General features: G+C 44.8%; 1 protein-coding gene across 2 annotated transcripts in view; it reads right to left on the bottom strand.

The window, feature by feature from the left end:
• Window positions 1–25,666, bottom strand: part of ADCY1 (adenylate cyclase 1) — a 2,048,432-nt gene that overhangs the window by 502,815 nt on the left and 1,519,951 nt on the right. For both annotated transcript variants that reach the window (XM_069613341.1, XM_069613342.1), the window contains one exon: window positions 8,694–8,888. In XM_069613341.1, coding sequence (XP_069469442.1) covers window positions 8,694–8,888 — 195 coding nt within the window. The remainder of the gene's footprint in view (window positions 1–8,693; window positions 8,889–25,666) is intronic.

Here is a 25,666-nt window from a genome sequence, read left to right on the forward strand (position 1 = left end):
ACCCCGGGGGATCCCCCCGAGCGAAAGAGCGACGCCAAAGGACACTCGGGTGCCCGAGAATGAGGTCCTGCGGCCCAACGAGAAGATCCACAAGAGGCTCTACCCTCCTCCGGAGCTGCGTGGGGACACGTGGGGCACAGTAGCCGTTGAGACCTGCAAGCGCGCCTGACCTCTGCACCCTGCCCCAGTTACAGAGCATGCCGGCGCACCGGCGGGGACTCCACCGTCGGGGCCCCACGGCACAGGAGGATGGAACCGGTGCGAGGCAAAGGCCCCAGGCGGCAGCGACTCGAATGGCGGATCTGGACCTGCCAAAGGAGAGGCAGCCCGTATGACCCGAGCTCCCGAATACGGAGTCAAGCAACAGGGGCGTAATGGCCCCGTCCAACAGACCCTGGTGAGGGCCATCAGAGCGGTGGACAGCAGACAATGGCGGGACAAGGCTGGTGAGGAAGGTGAGAGGGACCCGCGCCCGCCACAGAGATCGAGGTGGCCCAGGCGGGAGGAGACTTGAGCCCGCACGACCCCCTCGACTACAGGGGGCTTACAAAGGGTCGCCAGGAGCCAATTGAGATGACCCCAGACCTCCCGAGCAATAGGACCTCTAATGGGGGGACCCCGAACACTGATTTCACACAGGTGGTGGCCCCTGGGCTCCTTCCCAGGGCGAGTGCCTGCCTGGAAACAAACTCTGAAGAGAACACGGCCGACAGAATTTAATCAGCGCGCCGCGGGTGCTGCGCCCCCCTTCCCCGGGGGCCTAGCCTGGACCTCCGTCCAATCACAATTTGACACTCATCGTCGCCACCCCCCACCACAGGAACAGTCGACCGCAAGCAGTGGGAAAAAGGCGTGTAAAGGGTGTGAGGCCCCCACCTGAGGCTGGTGGGGCGTGTGCCCGCTCAAAGATAGCCCCCCACGGAACGGTTTTGCCTGAAGGAGAGAGGGCAGACTCCCGGCTGGGTCCACGCTCTTGGCCCCCGGGGAACGCCGGCTGGAGGGAGAGGAAGGGAGATCGGATGAGTTGGCGCCACACCCTCCAGGAGTACGGCTACCAGGACGCCAGAAGGGAGAATAGCGGCCCGGAACGGACGACCAGAATGACCCAGCCCGAGACCTCGCCCCCGCCCACCCTTATAATGGAAAAGGGCTTTGCCTCGGTCCTGCAGGAGATCAGAGACATGCAGGCGGACATTGCCCAGAAAATGGAGAACATGGACCGTAGGGTGGACAAGGTCGAAGACAGGCTGTTGCAGCTGGAGACCAACCAGTCCTCAGCAATGACCCAAGAGATGGACATGTCCCTGAGACTAGCTGCTCTAGAAAAAAGAGACGTGGAAAGGGCCAGGCAAATGGACGATTTCGAAAATAGGGAACGGAGAACAACCTCAGGATCTTTGGGGTGCCGGAGTCGGAGGGAGAAACGGAAAGAGAGTTGAACCGGTTGGTGAGGGACATGATCACCCTCCTCTTCTCGGATGAGATGACGACCGAACCAACGTTTGATCGGGTCCACAGAGCGGGGGGCAGAGCTGGGGTCCCCCGGTCAATTCTGGTCTGCTTTCATTACTATACCGAAAAAGCAAAGGTACTGGAGGAGGCCAGGAAGACACGGGAGATAACTTATAATAATGCACAAGTGTCTATTTTCCAGGACACTCTTCATACACACTGGCCAAACGCAGGATGTGTCGCCCTCTGACACAAATGCTAAAAGGGAAGGGGGTGCGCTATAGATGGGGGTACCTCTTCTCCCTCACGTTCGAATACGAGGGTCAACGGGCGACCTTGATTATAGAGAAGGGCATAAGGGGAGCCATCCAAGAGTATGTGTCGGACCCGACCCCGTGGAGAGATCCCACGGAGTTCACAGCGGAAGGAGCCAGAGAACACAGGCCACAGGGAGAGAGGAGGAAGAAGACGGGTCCACGGAAATTTAAGAAACTGAACCCGCCATCCCCGACGTCGGACAGGGAGGACGCAGACCCCGGGCACTGAGGAGCGGGCTGTTCAGGCCTGGGGGAGTCTGGTAGCTGAAACACCAATCTGGAAGCCAAAAAGGGTACGGGGGAACCGGGCAAAGAACTCAGTTCATGAACGCAACGTCCTGCCCGGCTCAAAGGCGAGTTGACTTCCAGGACCATGGGGTCCAAAGACGTAAGGGGCCTCCCCGAACAGCAAGTACGTCGGCTATCTGGGGGAGGAGGGGTTGGGGGGGGCCGGGTGAAAGGGGGGGCTCAAGGAGGAGTGAATTTCGACACTAGCCCAGCAGGAGGCGGTAGGCTGGTGGTCTGGCCAATTACCAGCAATGGTGGAACTATTTGGCTGGACGCCGGGGCAGGGGTGTGGGGGTCAAAGGAATAGTTGGGGTTGTTCAGTTCGAAGGGGGGGCCAGGGGGCAGTTGGGGACAGGTTTGAGGCCCACCTGGGGGGCGGGGGAGGGGGCAAGGGGGATCAGGACATAACACAGAAGGAGCTGGAAAGAAAAAGTGCCATGAGTCAGCTATCCAGTAAGATGTTGATCCTAGACAATGGCTGAGGATCTGCCTGCCCTGGGCGTGGGTTCCCTTAATGTGCGGGGGTTGAACACCCCAACCAAGAGATCCTTAGTCTGCAGGGAATTCAGGAGGCCAAAGCTTGATCTGCTCTTTCTTCAGGAAACACACTGGGCTTGGGGGAAGGAACTGAGACTGCGAGGTGGCGGGATCGGGGAGGTCCTCAGCGCATCCCACAGAACCAAGAAAAGGAGGGTAGCCATATTGCTAGCAAGGGATATTGGCTTTGAAGTGGAAGCCACGCTGAAGGACCCAGAGGGCCAATACCTGTTGGCAAGGGGCTCTTTGCGGGGCTCCCCTCTGACTCTGGCAGTTGTGTACGGCCCCAATGAAGGCCAGGCACAATTCTGGAAGGGAGAGAAGGACAGATTGAAATTGTTTGTTCACGGGATGCTGGTGGTGGGAGGGGATTTTAATATGGTCCTAGACCCAACCGCAGATAGAAAACGCTTGGGGCTCCAGCCCAATAGGGCTGCAGATGAAACCATGGCCCGTACCTTCCAGAGGGTCAACGCGGAGTTGGGCCAGGTGGACACCATCCCGACTCCCAGGACGGACTCCCCTCTTTCACATACTACTCAGCAATCCACACATCATACTCCTGCATAGACTACATCCTGGTCGACAAACCCCTTCTTCCACATGTCTCTGGCCACAGGGTTGACCCGGTCCCTTGGTCCGACCACGACTTGGTCCATACCACCAAAGTGGGGGGATGGCGGAGTGACAGTAGAGGGTGATGGAAATGTAATGACTCCCTGTTGAAGGATGAAGTTCTGGCACAGGAAGTGCAGGACGCCATCTCTGAGTATTTCGAACTGAACGACAATGGCGAGGTGGGCACACACGTACTGTGGGACGCCTTTAAGGCGACCCTACGTGGGGTTCTCATTAGAATGGGAGCCCAGAAAAAGAGGGAGAGGGAGGCCCAGGAAAAGTCCCTGAGGGAAAAGATAACCCAACTTCAGCCGGGTGGCCTCCCGGAGGTACCCCCGGAAAGGGAACAGATTGCCTCCCTAGAAAACTATAAACTCCAGTTGAAAGACCTCCTGTTACATAAGATTGAGCGGAGCCTCCAACTAGTGAAACAAAAGTATTATGAGAAGGGGGACAGAGCCGACAAAATCCTGGCCTGGAAACTTAGAGAGATTCAGAGGAGCAGAATGGTGAAGGCAGTGAAGAATGAACGGGGATCATTAGATCATGACACCCCGAACATTGGAGCAGCCTTTCGCCGTTACTATGAACAGTTATACTTGTCAGACTATGACGGGGATGACACTCAGATTGAGGATTTCCTGGACTCCATCCAGATCGCGTCCTTGACAGGCGAAATGGCGGAGGGTCTAGAGGGCCGGGTGATGGAAGATGAGGTGGAGCATGCGATCAGTGGGATGAAGGTGGGAACGTCCCCGGGAGAAGATGGCTTCTCAGTATACTTCTATAAGAGGTTTCGGGCCATCCTAGCCCCACATCTGGTGAGGGTGTTTAACGAGGTGTTAGATGGGGTTCTCTGCCGGATACCATGATGAGGGCCATAATAGTGGTACTGCCCAAAGAGGGCAAAGACCCCACCGAATGCTCCTCATATCGCCCGATTTCCCTTCTCAATATAGATGTTAAGATTCTGGCCAAGGTGATAGGTAAACGGATGGAGGGGATAATGCCCAAGCTGGTTCACGGGGATCAAGTGGGGTTCATAGGGGGCAGGCAAGCCTCGGATAACATCAGGAAGACGATAGACCTAATCCACCATGCGAAAGAATCAGACCTCGAAGCAAGTCTGCTTTCCCTGGACTCCGAGAAAGCTTTTGACAGGGTAGAGTGGAGGTACATGCAACTCCTCCTCCGTCGAATGGGCTTCGGGGCTCAAATCAGGAACTGGGTTTCCGCCCTATACGGGGCCCCAACAGCGAGAGTGCAGGTGAATGGAGAACTTTCCGACTCATTCCCTCTCACGCGGGGGACGCGGCAGGGATACCCACTCTCCCCTTTAATATATGTCCTGACGATGGATCCCCTGGCCATAGCGGTCCGAGCCCACCCCAACATTAAAGGGATTAAAAGAGGAGAGGTGGAGTTCAAGCTCTCCCTGTTTGCTGACGATATTCTAGCATACCTGGTGGAGCCCAGCTCCTCGCTCCCCGCCTCCTGTCCCTGATGACGACCTTTGGGCAATTCTCTGGGCTAAAAATAAACGCATCTGAATCAGTGTTACTCCCTATGAGGATCCAGGACCCGGGACTGGACCACCGGGATAGGTGTGCGGGGATTGTGGTGGGGAGGGACTCCATTAGGTACTTGGGTGTGCTCCTAATGAGAGATTTCTCAAAATTGGCCTCGGTGAATTATGGGCCCATTATGGCAGAGATTACATCGGATCTGAGGAGGTGGGGTGGTATGATCCTATCCTGGTATGGGCGCATGACGGCGGTGAAGATGAACATCCTGCCGAGACTGTATCTTTTTACTGCACTCCCAACGGGGGTCCCCAACCAGATGTTTCAAGACCTACAGAAGGCAGTCCAAGAGTTTGTATGGCAAGGGCGGACCCTGAGTATAGGGAAGGCCATTCTAACGTTACCTCGGGAAGAGGGTGGTTTCGGGCTGCCGGACTTCCTTCTCCACCACCGGGCCACCCAGCTGCGGGTCCTGCTGGAGCATATGAGGGAGGGGATGGGCACCTATTGGTCTTATCTGGAGGACATGGATGCTCACCCTCTAAAAGTACGCGACCTTCTGTGGTTGCCGCGTAAACACATCCCAAACAGACTGCAGACCCACCCAACCCTGGGAATACTTTGGTCGATCTGGAAGGAAGGACCCACAACCGCACACCTCACTTCATGGCCCTCCCCGATGTCCTCGCTCTGGGGCCACCCGCTCAAACTAGGCAGCAGGGGATTCAGGAATGCCCAGTCCTTGTCGGATGGGGGGCTGGAATGGGCAGGGCAACTGTTCAGGGAGGGCGAGTTCCTCGAATACGAGGAGCTGCGAGATGCGCTTGGGCGGGGGTCTCTGTCAGTTTTTGAATATTTGCGCCTGAAGGGCATCCTTTGCGACCAGACATGGGGCCTGAACCTGCGGAGACAGTTGACCCCCTTTGAGAAGTTACTGGACACGGCCACAACAAGGAAGGGGGTAGTCTCCAAAATGTACCAAATATTGAACACTGTTAACTTGGAAGGGAGGAGAGGGTTTCGTGGGTTCTGGAATGACTTGGTGGGAGAGACACTCACAGAGGACGCATGGTCCAGGATATTTAAAATGGCATTCCATGGGAACCTATTTACGTCAGACATGGAGCACAATTTTAAGATCTTACAGGGATGGCATAGAGACCCATTGAAATTGTCCAAGATGTTCTCGGGGGTGTCCCCCAGATGCCCAAGAGGATGTGGCCAAGTGGGGATGAGGGGGTCACATGTGGTGGTTCTGCCCTAAGGTGCAGGGGTTCTGGGAGAAGGTACGGGGGTCGATGGCGGAGGTCACTGAAGAACTACTCCCACACAATCCATTGACTATGTTGTTGGGCCTCCCACCGGAGGATGCGGAAATATATAGGTACCCAAGAATGTGGGAGACTATGTTGCGAGCAGGAAGAGTGGCCCTGGCGCAAAGGTGGAAGAGCCCGGAGACCCCCTCTAAGGAAGATTGGCTAAAAAAACTTAAGAACATGTTCCTCATGGGCAAACTGACGGCCAGGGTAAATAACAAATCGAACGCCTTCCAGGCAAATTGGTATGGGGTTTACCAGGCATGGGGGTGCGACGCTCACTGACATTATGTAGACAACCTGGGGTGCGGGGGCAATGGAGCCCGGAGAGTACCACTCCAGGACAATGGTGTAATCCACGGCCCGGGAGACAGCGGATCCGTCTCAGCCAGCACTTACGTGATCTTATAGCACAGCTCTAAGGCACCGAACTATGAGTACTGATGACAACTCCTGCGATTGGATTTTTGATGGGACACTGATCTGGGGGGAGGGATGGAGTTGGGGAGAGGGGAGAGGGGACAGGAGGGGGGGGAGGCCTTGGGGGTTTGAGGATGATGTTAAACTTGATATTCATATTGCTCCCGGTGTTGTTATTGTTTCTTTTTTTGAAAAATTGCCAATAAAACCAAAGTTTAAAAAAAAAAAACTTTCTTAAATGGACCTTATGGTTCCAAGTAAAACAGAAGACCCCCTGAAATGTGCCAGTTATGGTAAGCTAAGCAACCATAACTCACGCCACCACTGTGCACTGCTAAGACTAACACCCAGGACATCAAAGATGACATCACAAATGTCATTGATGACATCACTGATGACATCACATGTACATTTACTCTTCATGAAAACTCTTGTACAAGGGATTCTTATTATAATGTTGACAAAAAAAAGTGTCAAGGATCATTGGAATAAATATCATGAGCTAATTAGTGCATTAAGCAATGCATTAATATAAATAGCATTCTATTATGAACTTCTATCCAGTATACTAAGCTACTCATGCACAAACATAGGCAGTGTGTGCAACATACATGATGAAGGTGCAATATTCATAATCTTGCCATGTTGAATAGTGAAATGATAACTGCATTCTTCATGTAATAAGTAGCTAATAAAACCCACTTACTACATAATTGCATTATTACAGACAAAACACAAAGAGACAACAACACATACAAATATGAGTATATACAGGGAAAGTGAAGTAAGCAAAAAAGCAGAAGAAGTAGCAGAAAGAGTTCAAAACCTAACTGATTATATTTATGCAGTGAAATAATTTCTCTGTTTCAAAGCTGCTACTAACTCTATGTATGTATAGCACATGATGTGGCTGGACCCTAAGGAAATTAGTGTGAGTACAATGTATAGAAATATGACCATATACAGGGAAGGTACAGTAATACAAAAATAAAAAAAACGATCAGAAAGTGCTGATAATCCTACTGATTATCTTCATGCACAGAAAGGATTGCTGTCTTTCAAGCCTGTGTCTTCCTCTATATATATGTTTCACATGATGTGACTGGACCCTAAGGGAATGACTGTAAGAACATACTTGAAGTATAAGTCTACAAATATAGTACCTTTTCAATTTTTTGTTCCTGACTGTTACTGAACTAAACCATGTGGCCTAGATATGTCAGTATAGGAAAAAAGGGGGAGCCAGACATGTGATGTCATCAGTGATGTCATCAATGACATTTGTGATGTCATCTTCGAAGTCCTGGGTGTTACTCTTAGCAGTGCACGGTGGTGGCGTGAGTTATGGTTGCTTAGCATACCATAACTGGCGAATTTCAGGGTTTTTTCGGTTTTACTTGGAACCATAAGGTCACTTTAACAAAGTTTTTTTACTGAATATATATAAATGCAAAATATTGGTACATGAATACTGCTGTTATATTCACGTTTTAACATGATGAGGTACTTATCCTTGCTTTTGTGGAACATAATACATTTCTGAAATAAGTGAATTGAAATGCATACTCATTCATGCAAAAGCAAGCAAGGAGTGTGCCTCCCGGATGTTAATTATATGTATATGGTGGCCTCTTTTAAAGTCAGGCTGATGCATGGAGGTGTGATGGTCTTGCAAACAAATTACTAAACATCTGTTTATGAGTAAACATCACACATTTCAATCTAAACATTCACTAAAAAGTGGAAGACTGCATGGGTCAAGAATGTCTATTCACAGAAGGCACAGGGTCTGACTGAATGCTTCATTTACGAGAGCTTGTTGCAATGATTGTGTTCTTGAGCAAGAATTTAATTATTGGCACTCAAAAACTGAGCATCAATTCTAAATGGAACTAAATCTATCTTCCATCTCGTGCAGTAAATATTTCATGTTAAATGCAATATTGCAAACATTTCAGTACAATTGTTCATGTATCTTGATGCCAGATTATAGGTTAACATCTGTGAGTCCCAAGAGGTTTCAGCGATCCCATGTACACAAATTCTCTCCTTCTTTACATAACTTTACATTTTATTTTTTAAAATATACTACTAATTGCAACAATTATTCATACCATCACGAGACAGCTGGTTATTTGCATCTCGCTCATGTACATGACAGTATCCAGGAACCTGGATAGTTTCAATGTAAATCAAATTTTCAAAAGTACCATTTTACTTACTTTCTGTTCACGGTCAATGTGTTTATACTTCAAAGTGATGAAATTCAAATCTGCCATCTCAGACTCTGTCTGGCGGGCTTCTATTAACCTACTGATGTATCGGTTCACTCGGGTTCCTGGAGTATTGTGAATGACATTTGTAGAAAATGATGTACGGTTCCTGAGCTTTTCAGAGGCTGTCCTTAATGCCCTCCTCTGCAGTACAAATTAGAACAAGAGGACGATGGTTAATCCACAGTAAACACTTATTGAACATTTGTTTTCTGCCTATTAAAGAATGAGGGCTCGAATCATAAAGAGATACATTTGTGTGCTCAGCTTGAGCTAGGTGCACTTTGTGTGTTCTTGGGCGCACACATTGCATGCACAGGGTGATTCCCAAAAAATCCCTTCTGGTGAGTGGACAATGTAAGCATGCCTCTCTAGGCAGAACAAGCGTTTCACAAAAAAGGAGTACATATCCTATGGTAAATGCAACAAGGGGAGCTTTAACATGGGATGCAAAAAGTGGAAAAACACTTACACACTGACATGCTATTACTGAAATTGCTCACAAACAGCAAAAGAAAGTAAAACAATTTCAGCGCAACATGTTTAAAAGACATCACATTTGTTTCTGAAGATTTGCTTGTGCTGTGAATTTGGCTTACTAAAAATTGAGGATCTGCATGTTCCATCTGTTTTTGTAGGTACGTCCATAATTTTCACCCTTTTATGCAGGCAGATAACCTTTCATGAATCAGTCCAGGTTCAACATTCGGTGCATCTGACACATCAAATGTGCATACCTAATCACAAAAGCATGTGGTTTGTTCTGCTTCGGATATGTACATCTAACCACTGCCCCTAGTCTCACCTGTCACAGGTCATGGGAAAGGGAAAAGACAATGCTGGCAGTAGTCTGAAGCGATGCAAGGTAGCACTGATCTGTAAAATAGAAACGTTCATATTTTACAAAAACGTGTCCATTCTTTTCTCTCATCAAAGGTGGAAATGTAAGGCCTTCACTTCAACTGAGCTCGTTAATTCTACATGGGTGAGGTCTTCCTTAGCTCGCTTCTGCATGGGACACATGCACAACTGTAAAACACCAACACCCTGAATATTCTGGCCTGACTGAGGGTCCCTTGTGCTCAAGTAGCCCTACTTCACTTGCAAGTTCTATATGTAAATCTTGGACTTGCCAGGTTCAATCTCAGTGATCAGGAGTGGACCGGCAACAGTATATCACTCCTCTATGCCCACAGATCCCAGTGAATTGGCCCCTATATGTGTATATTCTTTCATGAAATTGTCAAATACATAACCTTACCACACTGGTTCTTGATAGGTGAAATGTTTTGAAAGTTTGCATTAATACTTTGATCATTAGTGTTCCGAATCGTGGACCCAGTGGGCTAACTGTTAAATTAATTTGTAAACACATACTATTATCAAAACAATATGAGGAGCCTGGTATTATTCTATATTCTAAGGAAAGCCTGTTTCAATGTATCCAGCAAGACCCTGTGAGAAGTATATCTGATCAATTCGGATTTCACTTCTCTGAATTGAATTGCGTAAGGAATTGCTCTCAGAAGAATACAGAGAGAAGATAGCATATATGACAGCTTTCCCCATTATAAAAACAGGAGAATTCATGGCCTGTTTTATGACTTTTTGGCCATCGTGATCACGTTGCTGATTCCAATTAATAAGTCGTTTTTATTGAAGTGTTAATACTGTGTAGATGTATAAGGACACATTTGCATAAACTATGATGATTTGAATGTTTTGTACACTATTTTAGCAACATCTCGTCTTTATTTATGATTTTGTTAACACAAGACTTGGATCCTCCTACTCAATATTTTAAAAAAAACAACAACAACTAGGTGTTCCATTCATCGTTTAACATCCAATAAAGGGTTTTGGCATCTTTATCCTGGGTCTGGGACAAGTGTTCAAGGATGGGAAGTTATTTAGTGAATATTTACTGAAACATATTGGTGATGCTTTATTCTAACAACCATTTTAGGAATTTACATTGCCCCAATAATTTAATACAATTGCTCGGTAAAGCTACAACAAATGTCAATTATAATAACATGTACAATGAAGAACAAGTAATGAGTTGAATAACATATATCGAACTATAACGTGGACGTAGACTCAAAGTGTTATCATACAGGATGTTGCCTCATATGGTCAACACATCTGATCAGAACAAAAATAATGATTCTGAAGATGGGTTAGTGCCCTGCATATCATTAGTGGGATGGGACAAAAAAAGGATTGGGTGATAACTCAGTCGTAAGTAGTTTGTAGAGAGAACCACTTTACAGCACTAAGTAAACAAGTGAACACAATTGTTTTGCATGTGCTCCAACCCAATTACCCCTAAACATAAGGTCATTAAATGTGTTTATCATGTGCTATCTAATTGTGTGTTTAGTGTGTGTTGATAACCCAATTTATTCATCACATTATATATGAAATACAAATGAAAAGTATATATCGTACTGAGAGTAAACCTTTGTAATCATCGCAGGTCTTTCAGCAATGCATATTTTGAGAAACTTGGGAAACTTGGAAAGAGAAATCAAAAATCAAAGAGAGATTGTATTGCAATATTAGTAGGGGATTTGAATCTAAACGTTGAGCCCTGCGTAACCATCTCCTAGATTATGGAGGAAGATGAACTCAGCTAGCAAATTCCACAAATAGATGTGATCAAACCAAGAACAGAACATAAGCCTGCGTTACCAATGGAAGAAACCTTGACAAGATTAAATCTTCAGGCCTGCAATGGTAGGGTGACTGGTGATAGAGGTAGTATCTGCTCAGCTATCGATTGTATCCTGCTGAATTTGGAATGATGGGGAAGAGCCAAAAGCTTCAAAGTTATATTTTGATATGAAAGTGGCCCTATTCCATTGCACTTAACCTTGGATCGTGAAGATGCTAACGTTGAAAGTATTATAGATGGAAGCAGGATAGTAGGATTGTCATGCCAGGGTGCAAAAAAGCAAGTTGGGTGGCATCACATCAATTAAACACAAGTAATCCTATCTTTATATGGCCAAATCGTGCCTGTTTTAGAGGCTAAATACACTAACCTATATCAGAACAACCAGACAGGCATATGTAACTTCTTAGATCAATCCTTGGAGATCATTGGACCTTCCTTTACAAGATCGGTGAACGCAACACACAAATGAACAAGGTGCCTCAAAGATAGGCTTTGTACAACAGGTACAGTAAGGAGCCAGAGACTAGAATATATCATTTGATTAAGTATTTAATTTGATTGAATTCAAGCCCATAAGCAATAGATAAACTAAGAGAGGATTGAAAGAATGATAAGGATCTGATAACATTGAAAAAAGTGATTTATTTTAGTAATAAATAGGTCTCTGTTAAATGCTGTAAATACTGGAAACACGATATCATTCTGGCAAATGATACAAACAGTGACAGATAAGTATGACTCGCCCTTCAAAGGATGTATTCCTGAAAAGGAATGGGTCAACTACTTTGCAAGGTTAAATAAAGAACAACAACCTCGTTTTTCATCATCAATAAATGAAGAAATCATTGGTTTTCAATTGAAAGGGATACTGAACCCCTGACTTTCATTGCACAAAGTAAAAATAGCAATTCAATCACAGAGACCAGAAAAAAACGAGTCCTGAGAGTATTCTGAATGACCTGTTAATTCATAAAATAGAGATTCGGGCTCCATAGCTAACACATGTTTTTTTTGCCCAGGGAAGAACATGGAAATGTCAACAATAGTGCTGATTTATAAAAAGGGAGGGAGAGACAAACCTGAACATTGGCACCCCATTTTCCTATTAGACTGCATTGGATTTTTTTTTAGAAAGTTCTATTTATACATCTAGGAAAATGGAAAGAGGAGAATAAAACTAGCTTACAGCTACAAGCCGGTTTCCATAAGGAAAAAGGGATTGTCAATCAGGGATTCAGGCTGATCCTCCTGATAGTGAAATATGTAGTTTTGAAAAAACAAAGCCAGAACATCTAGAAACAGCCTTGCATGGGTTACCAAATCTGAACTAAAGAATTCTCTAGTGAGGCAAAACAGACCACATGCATTAACATAGGACATTTTTGGGCTGTACACTGATGATTCTGTTACTGTTAAATGGGGAATGGGTTGAGGTATACAGGATGTGTCCTCAACTCAACCCTATTTTGTATTCAAGTAAATGGAATTGCATTTGAGTTATTTAAGTTTCACTCTGATATTCCCATGTCTTTACAAAAAACATTCCAATCCTGTGGTTTGTGTTGAAAACGATAACACTATAAAAACAAACTAAGAGATTCATAGACCTCTGCACACAAAAACGTCTGGACCTTAATATTTGAAAGACAACACTTATGACCTGTTCAACAAAGACAAATAGTACCAAAAAATCAATCTCCGGGTAAACAGTGAACAAGTCAAGGGTGTACCCCCTTTGATTACTTGAGAATTTGATTGGATGGCCATGGAAGCTAGGCTCACCAAGTGGCAACATTTCTATGCACACTAAAACGCTCCGTAGAAGTTGCCTTAAAATGTTGCATCATCCATGGTAATAAGGCTTTGGGACCAACTCTTTAGGTATATAATTATCAAGCAAGGCAGGCTGCTAACTCTGGAGCTTAGTTGTGGGGCTATTCATGCAGTCGATTATTTTCAGTATTAGAAAACAGTTTTTTAAATGAGTGCTGTGCCTGCCAAAATCAGTGCCCGATTCACTCATCCATTTAGATCTTCATTGGCAACGTACTGAAAGGCTAACAAAGTTGAAACCCCTGTTGTATTGGGTAAGCCTCTGGTCAAATCTAAGACTTGTGAACTCTAAAGAGTCCTTGATGTATCTATTCAACTCTTCGAATGGCAGCCCTCTTCAATCAGTAAAACATGTAATGTCCATGTCTCTTGCAGTAGGAGTGTGTCATGGTTCATGGTTTGGGCCAAAGAAAATTGGCTTCCTCGTGTGCAGGAAAACTGGGTAGTAGAAGGAGATTAGGCCGTTTTCGCTATCTTGCTAGTAAGCATACTGTTCCTTTAAACAAAACCCTTCCTAGCGGCCGGCTGATGGACAGGTGACGGTTCCCATGGAAACAGTGGCATCCGTTACGCTTGGGTCGAATCAGAAGTGTCACGTGATCTGGTCCTTATATGTGTCGTTCCAGTGGGAAACAGCGCTTCTGAACTTTCCCAGTATGCCTTTGTTGTCTTGGAATCTTTCGTTGTCAAACTTTTGCCTTTGACTTTGGATTTTGCCTTTGGATTTTGCCTACGTTCTGCCCTTGTCGGATTTGTTGCCTGGATACTACTGTTTAACTGGTATTTGAACTCGGAACGTCCCACGACCTGCCTTGCCTTTTCCCTAGCTTGTGACTTACCTGTTCTTTGGTTCTTGTTACTCCTGATATGTCGTTTTTGTTTCCTGGTTTCCTGCTGTCCTTGAACTCTGTGTTAGCAGCTGGACTTCTGTTCATATAATTTAGATTATCCGCGATTGCGTGCACCGATTCTTCTGTTTGCTGAACTGTGCTGAGGAAACGCGAACGCACGCACCGAGGGAGCAGTTCTTCAAGTCTTCGGTCCTTCTCCTAGAACGTGAACACGCGCACCGAGGTTCACCGTAGTCTACACCCTCCATATTTGGTTTTCCTGTTTCTTCATCTGTCTTGATTCTTGTCTTGGGATTCACGGGTAAGATCCACTCCTACTTCTTGTGTTTAGTATATTCAGATAAAACGACATTTCTGATATCTTGTTTTGATTCTTTAGATTTGACACTTCTTGGCTCTCTGTTTCACTATTTGTGACTCAAGTCTATCATTCAGTACAGGTTAGAAAGGGTTTGGATATTCCTTGTTTGCACTATTGTTCGATATTGTAATTCACAAGTGCATTTTTTCCTTCTTTTCAGCCTGGTGTTCCGTTGGATCCATATTCCAATCAATTTGTCCTTCTGTACGTATAAATTAAGACGTCCAGAGGGTCCGATTGGTGGGAAGCTCAAATATTCTTCACTACGTGTCAAGTAACACGGAAGACATATTTTGATGGTTTTCTGATTTGCATGATAGAGTGGAACACTGATGGACTTCACCAGGTGGGATTAGAACATAGAAGATAATTCTAAATGAGTAGATCACTCACTTAGTGCTAAGTAATTATTGAAGCAGCAGCCTCCGAGCTGTTGGACAAGGCTAAAGCAATGTGTGTGTGAAAGTCACAATGGACAAATTACTTATTGCACCAATTTCATGAACAAGTGTGTAATGCACACTCATTTTAATTTTACATAAATAAATAAGCACAGTTTCAGGATTTTCCTTCTTATTTTGCATGTTTGATGTACCAATTGAGGCATACTCTGGTGCAATTTTACTCTGTTAGTCCAATCCTCCCTTATAATTATTCTCTGCACCCACTCCAGTCCACAAATGTACCCATATATTTTGGAAAAATAAGTATTTTTATGAAAAATAGCACAGTGCCAAAAATCAATATTTCTCAGAATTAATAATAAGGTGCATACAACATGTAATAATTCATTAACCATACCAAAGATCCAAAACAAATAATATCGATCAGACATAATAATAATCAAGGTGGATAAAACAAAATTGTATTAACTAATGAAACATATCACAGTGGCAAAAATATTATTTTGAATAGAAATACTGATAAAAAGAGAAAACACGAAATTTTAACAATTCATAAAATATGCAAAACTGACAAAATATAATATTGATCACACATAACATTAATCAATTTTAATATTATAATGGCAGTACATAAGGAAAAAAAGCGGAAGTCACAAACATATTGATATAATGTAACTATAAACAAGTTGAATTAAATAAATGTTAGTAATTCATGAAACATCTGTGTCAAATAATATTGATCAGAGTCAATAATAATCAATGTGACTAAAATAATTGTGTACATGTATGAAACATACCACAGTGATACACATAATTAATAACAGATATCAGAATAACCAAACTGAAATTCTGATTGCAATTCATTAAACATATACCACAGTGACAAAATGTTACATTGATCAACATAATAAACAATGTGAATAAAACATTTTAACATAGTAATGCTGAAAATTAAAATAATATGAACACAAAATAAAAGTAAGACTATTGAAAATCGCTTAAAAGATTATATGAATAATTAATAAAAAATGAAAAGCACATTATCCTCTGTTTTCATTAGGCAAAGACAAGATACAATGGATCATAATTCTTGTGATCCTGTCCTCCTCTACCTGCACCACACAATCCACCAATCCATCCCTTCACAAAAGTTTGGTACCCATGCTCTATATGTTCAAAATCAATGTCAGTGTGCTGACAATCAATAATGAGTATGTGTTGGAGTTCTTATAACTGCAGAGATTATTACTCTGTAATAGAAAAATAGAAACATTAACCCCCTCTGGGGGTTGCTATTCAAGTTGAGACCAGACCACAAACCCATTGTCGGTCTGTTATCCAAGTCATCAAGTAATTAAGGTGTCACACAGATCCATGAGGCTGGTCACAAGGCTTCAGGAGTAAACATTCAATGTTATACATCTTCCAAGGAAGCAGAACATCCTAGCTTCTTCCTATACCTGCCAGTGAAAAGGACTCATCAGAGCTTTTTGCCGCCATTTTCTCTAAAGAGGATTGTCAGTTACTTTTGCTGTCCCAAGATATCTGGTTGCAAGTAGAAGCGGGAGACCCCAAACTGGGATAATGTGAGAGTGCAGAATAGCAAGGGGTGGCCCTCCTCCACTCCAAGGTTGTAGTATTAGTTACACCTCTGCCAGAAGATCCAAACAGAAGTCTTACTGTAGGGGGGAATTGTGTAAATGGGGGTAAAGTGATTCCCCCACAGGGTGCTCACGCTAACCTGCCAGAGTCAGAACACTCATGACATATCGGGATTTCAGCCACCAGAATTCTCATGGTGGCTAGGGATAGACTAATTTCTGACTACCTAGAAGTTTAGTGTAGTATGTGTGTGTGTGTAGGGAGTGGAAAGGGTCTGAAATCCAAGACCTCACCAATGGACCCCATAGAATGTCCTTGTGCCTAAATGGAACAAGGTTAGGGTGAACCTTGTGGGACCCCTCATGTGTCTCCAATTGGGGACAAATAATACCATTTTACATGGTGGATTACTTTAGTAAATGGCCTGAAGTTGGATTTGTTCACTTGCCTACCACTGTGAGGGTAATCACATTCCTCCAAGCACTTCAGCCACTCTACTATGCATTCTTCGGCATAGCAACGCAATTTCACGTGCACCTATTGAGGTTCCACCATTATACAGCAGACCTGTTTGGTAATGCAGCCAGCTCGTGAAGACGCCCCCGCACTGCATATGCACAAGAATTGTGTATGCGGCAAACTTGAATCAAGATACAACACCATTTCACTCTAAGGAGGCTCTGTGTGTCCTGAAGAAAGCCTTGTATCATTGCCTTTATTTGTATTATTGACAATAAGGTCCTTTGTTCTGTGTTCAAATTACAAGGCTAGAAACAGATCTAGACGGTCAACACCTTTTGATTTTGTGGGGGCTGATGCATATATGAAGTCAAAACAAATGCATGGAAATAAGTCACCCACAGGTTACTAACATCACCTTTATCTTGTGCCACAGTTAAGTGTATCTAGAGAAGTTAGCATCTAATCTTCTCTTGAAATACTGTGGTAGGCTAAATTGACGGTCAAACATGAAATGTATTCTTGATCTTTTATTATTTTTTCTTTTTGTTACTTCTCACGACCAGGTGGTCTGAGTTTTATAACATGTATTTTTGAATACATTTCATATTTTTCTATGTACCTGACCTTCTTCATCTTCAACATATGCTTATAAAGATGGTACCCCACTCTGTTTGTTAACTGTAAGTCCCCAGCTGATGCAACATCTAATGGTAGCTGTGCGCTGGATTGTGACTGCCATGATCTCAAAGTAATTATTGGGCTGCAGACCCCCCAACGTGGTGAAAGGACACAAGAAATTGAACAATATGTGGGTGATAGGAGCACAGTAAAGCATTGAACAAGGCACAGCCATGGTATCCACCCTGCCAGCGGAATGGGTGACCATGGATGGCCTTCTGGAGACCATAAACAATTTTAAAAAGTGTCTGCAGAATAGAAATTCATGCAGTTGGCATGGATGGATGTTTTAACACAAACATAGGGCAAAAACCACTGTATGGAAAATGGGTTATAGCTCATCAGGAAATCCAGAGGCCTAATTTGACCAGGACCAATGTACTAGCACCCAAAGAGAGGGTACATGTACAAACAAGGCTGTGATGGAAGGACAGAAAAGGATAGAATGGATATCTAACTATCCCTGCCTAAGTGCAAAGCCTCCTCTAGGTAACGGTGCTGTGCCGCTTACAAACACTGGATAGAAAAATAAATAAACTAACCGCTTCTAAGTAGGTAATACTTTCAGCCTTGTTGGACCTATGCCACTGTCTTCCACTATGGTGAGTGGAAATAGGAAGAGAAGTGCTCAATAATCACTTAAAAAGGTGCACCTATGGTCAATTGGAGAGGATCTAGAGGGGTATCTGTCAGTTTATTAGCCACTAGATTGTTTTCCTGGCCATGGTGTACTCAGGTCTAAAAACGACACAGATACATTGACATACAATGTTCGACATAACACAAAGTGATTCCGCCCGAGCACCGCCTGACTTCCGGTTCAGGCGTTTTTGCCTGACTTCCGGTTCAGGCGGTTTTTGTCTGACTCCTGGTTCAGGCGGTTTTGCCTGACTTCCGGTTCAGGCGTTATGCCTGACTTCCGGTCGTGTTCGGCCAGACGAGCTGGGACTACATCCTGAATGGAAATGGGCTGCACTGTTACACCATCCGCTGGGAAAGGCAGCGCGCGTATCTCCACGCGCCCATTATCCTTTGCAAGTAAGTGCCAATGGACCATGCTGGACCCTGCAGCTCACTGTGTGCTTTTTCTTTCATTAACCGCGGACGCCCTCTGGACGGACACTATACTGCGACACCAGTGGACACTCGTGTCTGCTTTGTTAACCCTTTGCTAGCTCAACTGCTCAACTGCTGGTGGCCCCAGTTTAAGCACACATGTCTCTTTTTCCCCACAGAGAGCCGGGGACTCGGATCCATGTGTGCCGCTTACATTTGGGCACACCCATTTTTCCAGCTATGACTACCTGAGCAGGGACCTATATAAGGTATGGCTGAACACCAAACTATTTGTTTGTTGTATTGTCACACTTTGCTTACCAATCCCCCTTCTGTCAATCACTTGCTGGGGCTCCCTGTGACTTCCTTTTCACTACTGTTCAATTTTTGAAGTATGTCAATTAGGTATCCAACATTGGGAGTACCTGATAGTAGGCCATATATGATCCACCTATGTTCCCTTATACCTTTGACTTAAGTATGGAGTATTAAGATATGGGCATCCGCCCACAACCTGTAATAGGATGGTGATAAACTATGGGTCCCTTCTTTCTAAATGGATAGTAATATTCGTACTAGCAGTGTTGCTTATGTGGATGACAACCAATTATGTGTTATCCATATTCAATTGAATTGATGTTATTAGCTGTGAGGTGAATATGGCTACATACACTTCCTTTTGTTTCCCATAGGTTCCCTCTCCTTGTGATCCAGCCTTACAGCACTTACAACTTGGGGGTAAAGTGTTGACAATCCCTATATGTTGAACCATTCCTCCCTCAATATGGTCAGTCTTTTAATTACCCATACCAGACTGTACCAATTTCTGTGAGCAGAAGACTGTGCTGATGATAGTGGCTTTACCTGCATACATGCCACAGAAACCGGTCAGCAGTGGATGCTACTTACAAGAGGCACAAATCATGCCTACCTTGTAGTTTGAGCATTTCTTTTTACCAACCACCCATGACCCGTCATATTTACATCATTTCACGACAGATTATGGGACTTGCTTTCTTCTTCGTTGTGTGTTATGTCGAACATTGTATGTCAATGTATCTGTGTCGTTTTTAGACCTGAGTACACCATGGCCAGGAAGACAATCTAGTGGCTAATAAACTGACAGATACCCCACTAGATGCCTCTCCAATTGACCATAGGTGCACCTTTTTAAGTGATCATTGAGCACTTCTCTTCCTATTTCCACTTACACATAGTGGAAGAGAGTGGCATAGGTCCAACAAGGCTGAAAGTGTTACCTACCTAGAAGTGGTTAGTTTATTTCTTTTTCTATCCACTGTTTGTAAGCGGCACAGCACCGTTACCTAGAGGAGGCTTTGCACTTAGGCAGGGATAGTCAGATAGTCATTCTATCCCTTTCTGTCCTTCCATCACAGCCTTGTTTGTACACGTACCCTCTCTTTGGGTGCTAGTACATTGGTCCTGGTCCACATAGGCCTCTGGATTTCCTGATGAGCTATAACCCATTTTTCCATACAGTGGTTTTTGCCCTATGTTTGTGTTAAAACTATTTTAGAGTAAGGACCATACCCTGTTTACTCTCCCTCCCGCCCTCACGGTTCTTCTACTCATGGATGGATGTTTCCCTTATCAGAGCGACCTACTTAAGATCAACAAGAGGGTTGTGCTGCAGATCAGAGAGTCAATGATGTCGAGACTCACTATCAGTGCTGTAGAAACAGATGGACAGCCTAATTATGGTGACAGGGCCCTCGAACAGAGGGCGGAGGAAGTTCAAGGGCAGTCCTGATGATACAATATACAGATTATTGGAAGGTCTGTGTGGTTCTTGGAAAGACTGTTCCTGGACACCCTAAAAATTAAGGGTCTCTTGAAATTCTTCACCATTGAAAGGTTGCGCAGGGTGCCCGGGTGATGCCCCCTCCAGGTGCTCCACCTATGGCTATAGTGGCAACATTTCTAAACTTCAGGGGCAGGGATGCTATACTGCAGGAGCCACTTAGAAAAGGTAATTTCAGAATGGGGTCTGCCAATATCCTGTTGTTCCCTGATTTCACCCTGGTAATGCAGAAAAAGGTGACCCTTTAATGGGGTGAGGATGAAACTGAAGAGTATATTAAACACCTGATGTTTTTTCCAGCAAAACTGAAAATGATGATGGATCGTACCTCAGTGTTTTTCATGAAAGCTCAGAAGGTTTAGGACTGGCTGAAGATTTGTGCCCACAAGCTCGGAGAACATGGTAATGCCAGCTATGCCAGACTGACACCTGTGTTCATGGTTTTGATGGGAGACAATGCTTTGACTCTGACTGTGTCTATTTGGCAGCAAAGACAACAGGACCATTTAAGGTTCTAAACTGGACTCTCAGTTGGCTCTACTCCAACCGTTCTGTCCAGGAAATTGCACAGTTGGAAGGGTGACGGACACCTTCAAACCCTTACCGAGTGGGTATAACATTTTGACAAATGGTGGGGCTGGGAGGGATATGCTGGGCAATTCACTGTGTCCATTTGATCATAATCATTTTGTTTTGTGCGTGGGTATGTTCAATGTTCAATCATCTGGATTAGCTCTTGGAGCCCCGTATTATTGGAAGTTGGAGGAGGGTTAGCTCCTCATATATTTATACTACATGGAGTGTGTGGTGGCGGGCAGGTGGTGTTTGGAGCTGATATCCCCTGGCTCACTGTTCCATTGCTTGCAAGTTGGGCAAGAGTCTCATGTGCAGACATTGGGCTTCTGTGGGCATTCGTTACAGGTAGTTTTGTGGTGTTCCACTTGCAGTCTGTGGTCAATGTTCATGTTTTGGGGTATTTGGTTTAATGTTTGTTGTTTTGGGGATTGGAGGGGTATGAGAAACTCATCAGCAAGTTGGTGTAGGAGTCTGGGATCTTGATTTTAATTAAGAGTGTTGAATTACAGGATGGCATGGGTGTAGACCATTGATGGGGGCTGGAGATGTCCCTCTGGAGCTGATTAAAAGAGTACTTAGATATGTCACATACTATGTAAAGATTGGTCAGATGAAATGTAAGGGGCCTTGGCAATAGGGGGAAGCAAGCAAAAAAAGGGTGGTTTTTTGAAGAGACATGGGATCCAAATTGCACTATTGCAGGAAACCGATCTTCTGCACTCAGACCTGGAGATTTTAAGATGCAAATGGGGTGGAATGGTATATGGATCGGTTATTCATCATATACGAAAGGGGTCATGAATTGGGTGGCGTGTGGTGTTCCTAAACGTATCAAAAAGTGGGTGAGGGATTCAGAACGAAGGACGTTGATATTGAAAGTAGTTTAAATTGGAAGGCAATGCGTCTCATCAACTCCTACACACGGAGCGGGATAACAAGGAACATTTCCAAGAGGTATTGGAGCAGGCTCAGGTTACAGATATGGCATTTACGTCTCGGGTGGTGATTTTAATTACTTGTAGGACCCAGTGCTGTATAGGTCGGATATGATGTGCCCCTTTAAAAGATTATCCACCACGACTTTGAACAACCTAGTGAAGAAACTTGAATTGGGAGAGTTATGGAGAGAAAGTTGGAGGGAGTTGATGGAGTATTCCTTCTTCTCCCATGCCCATTGCTCATATTTGGGCCTCGATTACATTTTTGTGGGAAGGGAACATTTTAATTTATTCTATAACACTGAATATTTGGCGAGGATTATTTCAGACCACTCTGCTCTTGCTACCACGCTCTCCTGGAAAGGGACGACACCCGTTATATCGTCTTGGAAACTACGGGTGTAGACTCTGGAGGATGGGGCATTCCGGAATCATGTCAATGAGGCAATATCCTTTTTATAAAAATTATTGGAGAATTCATTGAGGACTTTGGCCTGGTATGGGAGGCCTTAAATATCACGATTAGAGGGGTATGCATGGCTACCACCTTGGGGGTGCATAAAACTCTTCTCAGAATTGCATAATATGTATTGTACAGAATGCATGGAAAAGACTTCTGACCCAATTTCGAGGAATTTTAACACCCTGATTTACCTTTTGAATTTGACAAGATCCTATTTGGGATATTTAGTGATATGGGGCTTCCCACCTTGCTGTCAAAAGAGTGTGGATCGTTAGGAGATTGTTTTAGTCACTGCATTTGCCTCTTCCTTCATCCCTCCCCTGACCCTTCATTAGACACTCCTTCTAACTCTGTTCTAGCTAACCTCCATCTTTCTATCTCTAAAACCCTGGACATCCTTGCCCCCGTCATGAGGATCCGCATGAAGCTTGCCTCCAAATGCAACTCTTGGTATGACGGTTATAGGTTAAAGGATCGAATGAAAAGGATCAAATGACAAAAGGTTAGAGTCAAAGGGACTTAAAAAAAGGGTCACATTTTTTTTATTTTTTTGGGGGGAGGTCCACCCCCTAAACCCCTGTTTTCGGTGTAAAAAACACTTTTTTTTACCTATACGGAAGCCAAAAAAATATATAAATTTTTAAAAAGGTATTGGAACTTTTTTTTTTCTGTCCTTTTGAATTGAACCTTTTGTCATTCGATCCTTTTCATTCGATCATTTTACAGGACACGTGGTATGACTCTGACTTGTCTGCTTTCAAACGCAAGTGCAAAGCTGCAGAGTGGAAGTGGCTAGCATCTAGCTCATCCTCTGACAAACTGGCCTGCTGCCTACTCCAAAGGCAATACCATCTTTCCATCTGCTCCAAGAAGAGGGCTAAGGTCCAAGTCAGTATCTCTGGAGCCACGAACAGCCCGGCTGAACCCTTTAAAATCAGCAAGGAACTTGCCAAACCTATCACAGTTTCCTCCTCTCCTCCCCCCTACCAGGCCCTCTGCTCTGCAATGGTCGCCCACTTTTCCTCATAAACTGTGGAAATCCTGTCCTCTCTGTCATCTACTCCCCTCCCACTTCCCCACCCCCTCAAATCACTGCCGTTGGCCCCCCATTCCACCTCCATACTGTCCTCTTTCTCTCCATTGCACCAGATGAGATCTATAGAGTCATCCGCTCTATGAAAATCATATACCTGGCATCTCTGGCCCATCTGATCTCCACTTTCTCCCCTCATTTCCAGTGACAATGCCTTCCTCTACCACCGCCTCCTCATACCTGACTGCCTGACTGCTATTCAGGAATGGTGCTCTTCCAATGATCACTGCTTTAATGCCAGTAAAAGAGAGATCCTTCTCACTGGGACCCTTGCCCCGCCTTCACACTCTTTGGCCAGACTCCCTGGGTCCTCTCCTCTCGCCTACTTGTGAGGCAAAATACGTTGGCATTATCTTTGACTCCTCTCACTCTTTCTCCACACACATCACAGACATTGCCAAGAAATCCTATTTTCAGTTGCACCTCCTCAGGCAGATTCTACCGTTCCTCACCGTCCCTCAGAAGCTCAATGTCTCCAGAGCCCTGATTCGTTCTAGGCTTGACTACTGCAACAGCCTCTTTCTTAACCTGCCTTTCTCCACCCTTCTCCCCTTTAACTAATCCAGAATAGGGCTACAAGACTTATCCTTGGCCTCAAGTCCAGGGACAGCATCTCTTCAGCCCTAAAATTGTTACACTGGATTCTGGTGAGTGCAAGGATCAAATTCAAGAGCCTTTGCATCATCCAAAAGGCTGTATGGGGTCTTGGACCTCTTAATATCCAGTTTTCTCTTCCTAAGTACCTTCCAGCCAAGGCCTTTGGTCTTCTGGCTCCAACTCTTTGCAGGTCAAACGCTTCTCCAAGCAGAGAATAGGAGGTAGATCATTTTCTTGGAATAGCCTCTCTCCCTCCTCAGACTTCATCCGGATCTTTTTAAGTTCCAGAAACTTCTCAAGACATTCCTTTTCTCCACTTCTTTCCCTCTCCCCACTCCTTGCTAACTCTCCACCTGCTGCTGCGACTGGGGCGTGGTCCCTTCAGAGTCATACAGGGACCAGACCAACCCCTATAAATCCGCCAGCATCCTTTGCCAGCACTTGCCTTCGGGCTTCCTTCCCGTACTAGCCCAACTTGGTCCTCCCTGTCCACTGCAATCATCCTCCTTCCCTCAGCCCTTCCCCTAGCACTTGCCACCTTGGCCCGCCCTGCAATTACCTACCCCCACCCTTGGGGGTTACCTGACGCCTATACTTATCCCTCTACCCCCTGCCCCTGCACTTACCACATTGTCATGCACTTGCACGCTAGGATTGTCACAAGGCCAATATACTTTGTTGATCTACTTTTTTAATCCCATGTGCCCTGCACCCCATCTCCTCTTGTGGCGCCTGGAAACACCTGTGTATAGGCGCCATACAAATGTCCAACAAATAAAATAAATAAATGTTCATTGCTTTCCTTCACTAAACGTGGCCTGGGTATGATATGCCACGTGACACTTTTTTGACTATGCTCGAATGGTGATGGCCACATTGTGGACTGTTATACTGGAAGTTCCGGAGCCCACACCATTGCTGCAATAGTTTTTCCCGATAAGGGATGGAAAGGGAACACATTTTCAGATTTAGAAAGTGTTATTACACGGGAGGTCTACACCTATTTTGCTGATTAATGGGAAATGGGAAAATGATCTAGGATATGCAATATCGAAAAAGAACGGCTTGTGACGTATAAAAAAAGTGTCCAGGAACGACAGGTTTAAACTAATTCAGTTTAATTTCCTTCACAGGGTCTACATAACTCAAGCTAGGATGCATGTAATTGCCACAGAGCTACCTCATGCGTGACCCAGCTGCAGGCATCAGTCAGTGGGATTTTGGCATATGGTTTGAGAATTCCCAGTGATCAATCGTTATTTGATCAAAGTGATAGATAGGATTAACACATTACTTCACAGCTCTTATGAGTGTAACCCGTCTTTGTGCTTGCTGGGCAGATTACCTGGCAGCAAGAAAGAGAAACACAGGAAAATATTGCCCATTTTCTATTGTTATTGGCTGAACGGCAGATAGCAATATCATGTAAATGTCCTAGTTGCCCACCTATCGCGCAATGGGTGTCGGATATGTGAGGGTGCAGGAGTAAGGCTCAAACACAAGTGA

Source organism: Ambystoma mexicanum, chromosome 5p (genome assembly GCF_040938575.1).
Source record: "Ambystoma mexicanum isolate Mex_15411 chromosome 5p, UKY_AmexF1_1, whole genome shotgun sequence".
Classification (NCBI taxonomy): Eukaryota; Metazoa; Chordata; class Amphibia; order Caudata; family Ambystomatidae; genus Ambystoma; species Ambystoma mexicanum.